This window comes from Microchirus variegatus (assembly GCF_963457635.1).
Source record: "Microchirus variegatus genome assembly, chromosome: 12".
NCBI classification, from domain to species: domain Eukaryota; kingdom Metazoa; phylum Chordata; class Actinopteri; order Pleuronectiformes; family Soleidae; genus Microchirus; species Microchirus variegatus.
The window spans coordinates 26,120,926-26,133,513 of NC_139813.1; the positions used below are offsets into that span (position 1 = coordinate 26,120,926).

Consider the following 12,588-nt stretch of genomic DNA (forward strand, 5'->3'; position numbering starts at 1 on the left):
TAATATAATGTAATATAATGTTAAATAATGTTAAATATAATGTTAAATATAATGTTAAATATAATGTAAAATAATGTTAAATATAATGTTTAATATAATGTAAAATAATGTAAAATAATGTTAAATATAATGTTAAATATAATGTAAAATAATGTTAAATATAATGTTAAATATAATGTTTAATATAATGCTGAATATAGTGTTAAATATAATGTTAAATTATGTTAAACATAATATTAAATAATGTTAAATATAATGTTAAATATAATGTTTAATATAATGTAAAATAATGTTAAATATAATGTTAAATATAATGTAAAATAATGTTAAATATAATGTTTAATATAATGTAAAATAATGTTAAATATAATGTTTAATATAATGTAAAATAATGTTAAATATAATGTTTAATATAATGTTAAATATAATGTTTAATATAATGCTGAATATAGTGTTAAATATAATGTTAAATTATGTTAAACATAATATTAAATAATGTTAAATATAATGTTTAATATAATGCTAAATAGAACGTTTATTATAATGTTAAATAATGTTAAATATAATGTTAAATATACTGTTAAATATAATGCTAAATATGTTTAATATAATGTTAAATATAATGTTAAATTATTCAATCACATTAGTGTAGTTTAAACACAAATACAGTGTTTATAATGTTCACCAACATGGTATTTTTGAGTTTGTAGCTTCCTTTTCTAAATTTAAATAACTTTTTTATTGTTTTTTTTTGGCATTTACAGATTTGACTTGATTGCAGTTTTCATTCTCATGTTTTTGGCGATTTTATTCTTAAATTATAGGGTCGTTTTAAATGGCCATGTTTGTAATTAATCACTTTTACAGCAACTTTATCCTGACTAGAATAAATAAATAAATAAACATTAGTCATGATATGTGCTTGGACTAGTGGGATATCTTTTTTTACCCAGGTCCCCAAACAAATTTTACATTTATACAAATATATACATCAGATAAACACAATTCACATCTCTGACAGAACCATATGTGCGTTAGTCTGCCTGGACAGGTTGTGGTGAAAGGTGACGACACGGAGCCAAAATATGAACATGAATCAAACCTTTAATGATCTGTTATTGTTAGAACACTGCTGCGAATATGAAACAGCAGCACAGAACTTCTAAAAAACAACATTATTAAATTAACAGATTGGTGTTTTTTTACATGAGACGACGACAACAACTGTTTTCACTGTAGTAAAAAAAATATTTGAGTTTTCTCTACTGCGTACAAATGGAACAAGGGAGTTAATCTTAATCTGACCTACAGATTATATAGATAATGGATGATGATGATGATGAGGCACAAGAAAAAACATTCATTATTCTTCTTTAGGTCATCATTAGAGTATAAAAGTGTGTTTTTAATCACTGTAGTCATTGATTTGTTTTGTATCTTTTTAATATTACGTAACAATAACAACTTCTTTAAGTCGACTAATCGAACACTCGTGTTAATCCCTAATTCAAAGAACTTGATTTTACAACAAACTCCCGTTATATTTGTCCAATATCGTGCGTCGTGACATCAAATAAACATAAAAACAAGCTCAGAGATGTTAAATGATGATGTTTTCGTACGATCAAACAATTCAAAAGTGCTAACGCGATGATAAAGATTTGGTTCGAAGCATTTTTTTGCGACGACGGCGTCGACGACCTACAGAAAACAAAAACACAGTGATTCTCGTTAAAGGTCAGGGGGGAAAAAACGCTCTATAAAGAACTCATTCATTTTATTTTTTTCCCTTATGTTTGTTGTTGTAATGGTTTCGTCGATATAGATATTGCTTTATTTTAAAGTATTAAATGACATAAACTTATAAATAAAAGTTTATATAAGTGAAGAAAAAGTGCTTTCGTTGAAATACTTCCCATAAAGTAACAGGTTTTATAAAAGGGTATTAAGACAAACTATGCAACAAACTAATCCATCACTAAATGAATTTATTTTCTTAATTGATTAATTAACTAACTAATTTTTTTATTTAATGAATAAACAAATTAATTATTTAATGAATAAACAAATTAATTATTTAATGAATAAACAAATTAATTATTAAATGAATAAACAAAATAATTATTTAATAAGTTAATTAATTAATTAATTAATTAATTAACTGTAACCAGTAATTAATTGAGTATATTTATTTTTAATATAATTACAACAAGCATCTGATTTTCCAGCTTCTTAAAAGTGAATATTTTCTGATTTCTTTGCTCCATAAAACAAAGACATCATTAAAAATGATTAATTTTCAGTCATTTCCAGGTTTTCTGATATTTTCATCAATTAACCTATAAAGTAATCAACAGATAGTAAAAATAATGGTTATTTGCAGCCCTAAAGTGAATAAAGCACTTTTAACAAAAGCATAAACACAGGAAACTGGAAATAATTTCTTCTTCTTTCTATCTTTTTAAACACAGTGTGTTACAGGTTCACAGATTAAAGGGTCAGTTCGTAGTTTTTTTCTCGAGGTTTAAACTAAAGTGCAAACAGAAACAAAAACAAATACATTCATTCATAATAAAAAAGTGAGTAAAAAATAACGTCATAATATACAAACAACGGTGACAACCATCCATTTTTGACGACACGCCACTAAAGTAGAGTACGTAAACATCGTAGCTACATGCTATTGGTCGACTAGTGTTCTACGAAGACTGAACAGAAGGTGGAAAAAAATCCAAGCTTCTTCATTTTCCTGTGATTAAAATGTTCCCTCAGCCGCCGAAAAACATCACATCGTCTCTTACCTGTGAATCTCACGCGGACCTTCAGCTTTTCCTAAGTGCTGCGCTGCCTCCTCCCGTCCTCAGGGTGGTGCTCCAGGCTGCCCGGTCGTTTCAGGTTCCACTGGTCCATGTGTCTTTGTCTGTCCTGCTGCTCCACCTGTGATTCACTGAACAAGTTTCCGCTGCTGCTGCTGCTGCTGCCAGCGAACACAAAGCAGTCCTTCCTCTTCGCGTCGACCTTCAGCTTCTCCTCGTTCCTCGCGCCGCCGCCGCCGCCGTCCTCTGCATCGTCCATGTCCACAGTCCACAGTGGTCCGGGAGGAGGCTCCAGCTCCGTGTAGTGGAGCTCCGTGTCCTCCTGTGGAGGAGGCAGGTTCTGGTGATGCTGGTGGAGGAGCTGGGCTTGGGTCTGGTGCTGCAGGTGATGCAGCGGCTGCAGAGGATGTTGAATGGGCTGGTACTGGAGCAGGTGATGGTGATGGTGATGATGCTGCTGATGTTGGAGGTGATGATGGTGATGATGGTGATGGTACGGATCCACCTCCTGCTTGTCCACGTTATGGACGAACTCCTTCGGCTGGTTTTTGAGGAACTTCTCAAACTTCTTGTAGGCCTTTTTGTTCGTCACGAACCAGTCCTGGAGACATATGGAGAGGGTTAGCGGTCAGAGCTAGCTCGTTAGCAAAGAAACTCACTTCCTGCGTCCTCGTGTTGCGAGACGAGGTTATCCTGAATAAGATCCATATCCTACGCGAAATTCATCGCGCTTATTCTGCACTGCACCTTCGGTGACGTCTATGTCTCAATACTACCGTCACAGCATTTGCTGCTTTAGTGTTGCAAAACCATCAGCAAGGATTACTTCACCATCTTCTGCCAAATTGTTTTTTTTCTCGCATTGTTCTACAGACGTCTTCTTGGTAAGGGGGCGGGGTCTGGCATGACGGCTATGACTCAATACTACCGTCACGGCATTTGCTGCTTTAGTGTTGCAAAAACATCAGCAAGGCTTACTTCACAAAGCTCCTTCCAAATGTATTTTTTTTCTTTTCGCATTGTTCTCCAGAGGTCTTCTTGGTAAGGGGGCGGGGCCTGGCATGACCAGGCAGGGCACACATACACACCCATTTTCTTGCTGAATTTAGCTAGCACAGGCTAATTTGGAGGTCGTTCAGACCTATGACTTGGCAGGAGAATCTCCAGGAACCACGTCCAAACCTCTTCAGAGTCTAACGTTAGCGTTTTATCTCTAGTCTTTAGCATGAAAGGTAAACGCTTTCGACCAGACCATTAGCATCACGTGTCCACCTGACGTTGTGTTGTCGCGACGACACAGTAACACGTGACCATACCTGCGAATAACGCGTTTACCTGCGAATGGACGGAGTTGATGTGATACTTGACTCCACTCTCCGAGTTAAACTCTTTACTGCAGATGAGACATCTGTATTTTCCCGCCTCGAAATCACCCTGAGATGGGGAAAAAAAAAATCAGAGTCAAAAGCATCTTTATCCTCTACATCTGCACCAGGATCATGTAGAGTGACAGAATCGCGGTGCTTTTTTTTGGTGTAAAAACGTGATTTTTTGTCATTTACTGGTCTTTGGAGAAAGAGGAGTGAGTGACTGACCCGTGTACAGAGTCCCAGATGAGCCTTCAGTCCAGACACACTGGTGTACGTGCTGCCACAGCCCTGATAAAACACACACATGATGGTATTTTATTATGAAAAACTGGGCATCGAAAATATATATGGAAGGCAAACAAGGCCATAATAATATACAGTTAAATAATAAATCATTATTACAGTTAAAGTTCAATTTAAATTTAGAAAAATCACTGAGAAAAACATGACAAAATATACAAAATAAGAGTCCAGTAAATTAAATGAGAAATAAAATTAGTGCTGGGCACGCTAACACGTTAACGGCGTTAGCGTTAACTCACGTCAACACGTGACTGGAAAAAGACATGCATGAAGTCATGTTTGCCAGTTAGCTCCCTTAGCTCCTTTAGCGCCGGTTAGCACGCCTACACAGAGCCTTTTTTTTGCTATATGCAGACTATGCAGCTGCATAGGGCCCCACAGCCACCAGGGGGCCCCCCAAACTGCAAGTTCAGTATTGGATGCATTCGTAATGCATATATTTGCAAAGCATGGAAGTGTTTGTGGGTTAATCAGAAAAAAAGTTAGGAATCTCTACCTCGAGTTTGAAAAATTAGGGGCCCCCAAATAGTATCTCACATAGGGTCCCCAAACAGCTAGAAACAGCCCGGCGCCTACAGTGGAACAGGAACGGTCTGTTTATTTAAACTTTAGCGTTACTTTAGAGACTAGTTTTAACAAATCGGGACTCACGTAAACACGACTTTTTCTGGTCAGTCGCCACGGAAACGTGCCATGCGTTTAATTGTGCGCTAGCGTTAGCTCCGTTAAAGCACTAACGTGCCAAGGAATGAAAGCGTCTTTCTTGTTTTCTAACCTGGTTTGGACAATGGACTTTCCTCTGCAGCTTCACCTCGTTCTTCCACTTCCTCAGCACCTCCTGACTGAAGGCAGGAAGACCGGGCCGCGCGTATTTCAACTACAAACCACAGCACAAATGCTCACAACAAATACACAAACAAAAGAACACAATTTCATCTCCGTGTTCAAAAAAACTCAACATCTCCTCTTGCCTTTTGGACGTCGGGCACCAGGTCCGACTGAAACTTCCTCTTGGGCCAGTCTTTGGGTAAGTCGTTGTTGGCGATCTCCGCCAGGTGGAAGTTGGCCACCTGCGCCGACGCGCGCTGCACGCGGCCGCTCGCCGTCCGCTCCGGGTTCGCCGCCTCGCTCCGAGCCGTCGGAGACTCGTCCTCCTCGAGCTTTATTGGCGTCTTGTTATGGAAAACACAGGGAAGTGGAGAACGTTGGATTACGTGACATGTACTTGTTCATATATTGGGAACTTTCAGAATAAAAGCAGGCGACTGACGGGAGCGTGCTCCGACTTGAGGTGATATTCCAGGCCGGCCTTGGACTTGTACGTCTTCCCACAGTGGCAGCAGTTCAGCAGCAGCTTCTCCAGCTCAGACTCCTCCTTCCCGCACTTCTTCATGTGGTAAACGTAGCCCATAATACTGGTGAACGCAGCGGTGCAGCCCTGAAACACAGACGAAACATCATCATCATCCACGTCTTCTTCATCACAGCCGTGTCTTCTTTAATAAATCTCTTTTTTTTCCACCTCTTTAGAGCATTTTAATTTTCCCAGTCTCTTCAGGATTTTACGCAGTTTGTCTTTGACGACGCGGTCGTCCAGGTCTTTGACGTCGTCCAGTGACGGCTACACATGAAAATAAACACACAAACAGGGTTTGATATGGGTTGAGCATGACCTGATGGTCTGCATCCTCATCCGTAAAAAAAAAAAGTATCTCGGAATGACTCGAAATTTACCATCATAATAGTCAACATCGCCCTGAACAAGGATCTGTCGAAATTATTTGCAAACCTCTTAAGGAATAATTTTTATGATTTTTTGAAATTCAGGAAATGATCCATTTACCCTGATGCACTTTGACAGTGAGCTGACTTTCTTCTTGAAAACAAAAAGTATCTCGGAATGACTCGAAATTTACCATCATAATAGTCGGCATCGCCCTGAACAAGGATTTGTCGAAAATATTTGCAAACCTCTTACGAAATAATTTTAAGGATTTTTTGAAATTCAGGAAATGATCCATTTGCCCTGATGTACTTTGACAGTGAGCTGACTTTCTTCAAAAAAAAAAAAAAGTATCTCGGAATGACTCGAAATTTACCATCATAATAGTCGGCATCGCCCTGAACAAGGATCCGTTGAAAATATTTGCAAATATTTTAGGGAATAATTTTAATGAATTTTTGAAATTCAGGAAATGATCCATTTGCCCTGATGCACTTTGACAGTGAGCTGACTTTCTTCTCGTAAACAAAAAGTATCTCGGAATTACTTAAAATTTACCCTCATAATAGTCGGCATCGCCCTGAACAAGGATCTGTCAAAAAAATTGAAAATCACTTAGGGAATAATTCTAATGATTTTTTGAAATTCAGGAAATTATCCATTTGCCCTGATGCACTTTGACAGTGAGCTGACTTTCTTCTCGAAAACAAAAAGTATCTCGGAATGACTCGAAATTTACCATCATAATAGTCGGCATTGCCCTGAACAATGATCAGTCGAAATTATTTGCAAACCTCTTAAGAAATAATTTTAATGATTTTTTAAAATTCAGGAAATTGAACATTTGCCCTGATGCACTTTGACAGTGAGCTGACTTTCTTCTAAAAAACAAAAAGTATCTCGGAATGACTTGAAATTTACCATCATAATAGTCGGCATCGCCCTGAACAAGGATCCGTTGAAAATATTTGCAAACCTCTTAAGAAATAATTTAAATGATTTTTTGAAATTCAGGAAATTATCCATTTGCTCTGATGATAATCAAACCAAGTTTGAATTAATGAATCGAGTCAAATATCAAACTTATCTTTACTTTCAGCTTTAAGCATGTTATCAAATTATGAGAATAATTATCAATCCTCAACGTTATTGAGAGATGATGTAAAAAAGTGTAAAATAAGGCAGAGACTTGAACTTTACCAGGTGACTGTGGTCGGCCATGATGTGATACTTCATCCCCGTGGAAGACTTGAGCTGTTTCCCACAGTGTTGACAGGTAAAGGGCTGCTGCGAAACAAAACACACAGCGACACAGGCGTGTTAGGACACATCCACGCGGAACGTAACCCAAAATAGTTATAAAGATATTTCAGGAAAAAGAAAACAGAACCCCCCTCAAAACAACTCAAAGCGCTGTAGTACACATGCCAGGACTGTGAGTGGCACTGTAACGCTCCACCAAAAACAGTCCCAACAGGATTTAAAGGCGACAGAGTGAGTTCTCACCAGTCGACAGTTCTCCATGTGCTTCTTCAGTCCGTCCACCGTCTTCCTGCTCACGCTCTTGCACTTGGGACACGTGACTCTGCCTTTGGCCGCGATCAGGACCTGCCAGCGCTCCTCTGGACTTCCTGGTTCAGATAACATTGTTATTTATTTATTTATTTATTTATTTAATTAATTAATTCATTATTTAATTAATTCTGGACTCCCTGATTCAGATAACATTGTTATTTAATAAATAAATAAATAAATAAATAAATAAATAAATAAATAAATTAATAAATTAATAAATTAATTCTGGACTTCCTGATTCAGATAACATTGTTATTTAATAAATTAATAAATTAATTAATTCTGGACTTCCTGATTCAGATAACATTGCTATTTATTTATTTAATTAATTAATTAATTAATTAATTAATTAATTAATTTATTAATTTATTAATTAATTAATTAATTAATTAATTAATTAAGGACTTCCTGATTCAGATAACATTGTTATTTATTTGTTTAATTATTTAATTTATTAATTCTTGACTTCCTGGTTCAGATAACATTTTTATGACTATTAATTAATTAACAAATTAATTAATTAATTAATTAATTAATTAATTAACAGAGTGTCACAAATGCTACAAAAGGCTAATTCTTCAATAGCAGGGGAAAGAATACAGTCAATTTCAACATAATATGACGCTACCAAGTCATTTCCTTTGGTGGACATTTTTGCCCGCTAACGACACAGATGTGACAAAGTTGAATACACTTTTTTTTTTTATTCAGTGAAAGTGGCCATTTTTATTTGTTCAGATGCTCAGCGTTGAGGAAATCACGAGGTCTTCAGTCAATAAGACGAAAAACCCAAGTATTTACACTTAAAGAAAGGTCAGATTAGACTGCACACTTAAAAAACAACAACAAAAGATTTAAAAAATCTGATATATGTAAATAGAAAATATGTAATAGAAATGAAAATAATAGGACAATGTAGTAAAAATAACAGCGTCTCTGACCTGGAGGATAGGTGGGAGGCTCCTTCTTTGTGGCAAAAACTGGAGGTTTCTGATCCTCGCTAGGTGGCGCCGTGGAGGCTTCACCAACAGTGGCTGCATCTGAACCTGAAACATTTACATTTCCGCTTGTCGTTTCACTGAAATATTCAACTAAAAATAAGTGTGAAATACAGTTAAGTTTGGATGGGAAATCTCTTTATACGCCGACGACACGATGATCTAAATTTACACTTTAGTTCCCTGACGTTTACAGAGAAGACAAAACAAGTCATTCTCAATCTTATTTGTGACCTTAAAGGTAAGTGCAATATGGTACAAAATATTACCAGTGGTTCCCAAAGACAGGGTCGGTACCCACAGATGGATCGTGGGAGATCCTTTTTGGGTCCTTTTAGGTTCTAAATTAGTCGCTACTTTTGGTCGCGACAAAGCAAAATGCTTTTCGTATATAAACTTTAGGAAACTTTTTTGGACATTACTCACATGAGTCTCCGCCCCCTGGTGGTTGTGGGAAGTTATTGACTGGAAGACTTTGCTCCATTTCCACTTTCTGGATCTTCTTCATGTTCAACTCTTTAAAATGACACAGGGAGAAGAAAACCAACACATAAAACCTAACGTAATAGCAAGTTTTACGAGTTTAGTAGTACTAGTACTGTTACCAGAACATGAATATTAGATGTTAACTTGATTTAATCTGATTTTTGTGTCCCATTTACCAGGTCTCGATGCGTGCCCTATGTCCCGGCTTGTGCCGCTCCAGACACGGTCCTGGTTTTGTCCAGATCCCCACACCTGCTCCGGCCCCGACGGGTCCTGGTCTCGTCCGGGGGTCCTGGAGCCTGCGTTCCAGGCCCGATCCTGGCCTCGGTCCCTGCCGGCGCCCCAGCCCTGCTCAGGACCCCGGTCCCGGCCCGTCATCCAGGCCTGGTCCTGTCTAGCGTGACCCCGGTCCCCGTCGGCGATCCATGTCTGGTTTTGACACGAGTGTCCCGCCGGGTTTTCCCTGCCCGGGCTCCAGACCTGATCCCGGCCTCGGTCTCTCCCCGGGGACCAGACGCCGGGGCCCCTGTCCCTCCAGCTCTGGTCCGGTTCTCTGCCGGGATCGGGACCGTGAGGCCACGAATCCTTCGCCAGCAGCCTGGGGTGGAGCCTCGCTGTGGGCGGAGCCATGGAGCCGGGGCTCACTCCATTGGCCACGTCAGCAAATGACATCACTGAGCAGCTGGTGGTCGGGTATTCGACGGTTCCCATGGAGACGCTCTGGAGGTCCTCATACCTGATATACACATATATGATAAAATGGACAATATTAAACAGAAAATTCAACATCTTCGTCAAATTTGAGGGAAATTAAAAATATTTACCTTTTTCGCCCGTACGTTCTTTTCATCTTTAGAGCATCTTGGTCTCGAGGCTCGTCATTCTACAAGGTAAAAAGTTACAAAAATAAAGTCGACAGACGAAAAAAGGAAATGGACAAATATACTTCCAGCACTTATTAATTAGCAGCATTTACACCACAAACCTGTTATTTCTGTAGGTTTTTCTTTATTAATAGATTAATTTTTGCGTTTATATTGTTCCATTATATGAAAACAAAGTTTTTTATTTTGAAATTATCCCGATACCACTCTTTTGTGACCGATACCAAATCAAAAATATCTACCGACAATTTTTTTGGATCGTATCGGATTCTACATTTTATCTGTCCGATATCCGATCCAGTGATTTTGATATACTCATATATACATATATATATGTGTATATATGTGTATATATGTATATATATATATACACACACATATATATATATATACACATATATAGATATACAGATATATATATATATATATATATATACATACATACATATATACATATACATACATATATATATTCATATACACACGTATATATACACATATAAACACACATATATATATACACACACACATATATGTATATATATATATATATATACACACACATATATATATGTATGTATATATATATACACAACATACATACATATATATACATATACACACATATATATACACATATACACACATATATACACATATACATATATATATACACATATACACATACACATATACACATATACACATATATATATATATATATATATATAGCTTTTTTTGCTTTTTTTTCTGATTCCCAGAGTTCTTCTCACCTGAGTGAATCCGGCGGAGTTTGATCCACAGTTTCCTTCCGACATTCTCTGAACGACTGTTGGAGTGAGAACGACTTGTTTTACAGTCACAGTTACTACATTGTCACTGTAATGGTTTAAAATAAAACATATATTTGTACCTGGACATGGTAATCCACTCTTCAGGTGCGACTGGACAGACTTTCTTTTTCTTGGCATGTACTGAGGCGACATAATATCCGCCGTGATGTGGGCGGCGTCCGATCTTCGAGGTCCACGACCCTGAAGAAATCAGCCCTGAAAACACACAAACAGAGGAAAACATCACTTATGTCTCATGGTGAAATTACTGTCATTAAATTATCATTAAATTAACTTTAATCCAATTATTTAAAAGGCCTCCAGAACTATGATTTAACCAGTTTAGAAGCATAAGTTCTACAGTGCCCCCTATTGGACGATAGCTGTCAATCACACCGGTGTCCACTCATAAGTGCCACAAATTTATCGTCTATTTTTCTCTAAATGAGAACATAATGGACTGAGACCATTAATGTAAAGTCGCCCCCTAGTGGCTATGAAATATATTCTCATTTCCTGCGTCAAAATTTCACATTAAAAAATAAGATATAGAGCTGCAACTATAAACCGATTCATAATCGATAAAATACAACCGTATATTAATGACATTAAACATCAAAAATAAACAATAGAATAATAAAAGTCAATAACCATTATTTAAATCCTAATTCTGCATTTTACACAAACCCTCAAGACCAGAAAACAGTGGCTGCTAAAATACGGCTCAAAAATTTAAATTAAATGAATTTGAATGAAATTTGAAGTATTATTATTTTTGAGAAATTACAAATTACAAAACTTACGTTTTTTTTTCGCTTTTTGAACGATTCAATGTTTGGGAAACAAAGACGAACATTTTACGGAGCAAACGACTCGTCAAAAAATGTATTTAAATTAATTAAAAATATTCAGTAGTTTGTTGTGAATCACAAAGACCTGGAGAACTGTACATTAGCTTTATTTAAATAAAATAAAATATTAATCCCTAAAAATGCAAATTCACCACGATCTGCTTGATTTACTTGTATCGCGGTGCGCGATAATATCGTAAATATCGTCCCACGTCTCTTAATGTAAACATAAACAAAAACAGGACAACACGTTCACAGCTGACGCTAACTCGCAGAGACAAATGTCCGTTTTTCGTTCTTTCTTAACGGAGGGAGAAAATATCTCGTTACCGTCCAACAGCAGCGGCAGCAGCGGTGATATCTGCGGGCCTCCATGACCGCGAGCCCGGCCTCCTCCGTCCCTCCGTCCGCCCGCCTCTCCCCCGCCAGCGACACCCGCAGGTCGGCTAACATTCAGGCCTCGTCCAGTCGCTGGAAGCTCCGAGAGGCGACCGAGGCTCGGCTTAAGTCCGCGAATGTGTCCACGACACCGGCTTCAAATCACCGCGAAGAGAAGAAGCTCCGTGTGTTTACTCTCTGACCACAGTCTGCTCTTCTTCTTCTTCTTCTTCTTCTTCTTCTTCTTCTTCATCACAGGAGACACGCCCTCTTCCTCCTGCTGCTGCTGCTGCTGCTGCCTTCACTGACTGTGGGAAATATCGCTTTCACAGAACTTCACTCATTTACTTTAGTTTATTTTGTCTAAAGTG

At 37.6% G+C, this 12,588-nt stretch overlaps 1 protein-coding gene across 1 annotated transcript; it reads right to left on the reverse strand.

Annotated features, from left to right (window-relative positions):
- Nucleotides 1–2,832: 2,832 nt before the first annotated feature.
- Nucleotides 2,833–12,240, reverse strand: znf512 (zinc finger protein 512; the record flags this gene model as incomplete). Its single annotated transcript, XM_083898639.1, has 16 exons — nt 12,170–12,240; nt 11,069–11,204; nt 10,929–10,984; nt 10,096–10,154; nt 9,448–10,007; nt 9,212–9,301; nt 8,729–8,833; nt 7,719–7,843; nt 7,413–7,499; nt 6,012–6,110; nt 5,760–5,927; nt 5,461–5,661; nt 5,265–5,366; nt 4,412–4,474; nt 4,152–4,250; nt 2,833–3,417 (listed from the first exon to the last, which is right to left on the reverse strand). Exons 2-16 carry the CDS (start codon nt 11,139–11,141, stop codon nt 2,833–2,835), a joined length of 2,472 nt encoding a protein of 823 aa, XP_083754765.1. The 5' UTR covers nt 11,142–11,204; nt 12,170–12,240.
- Nucleotides 12,241–12,588: the final 348 nt, after the last annotated feature.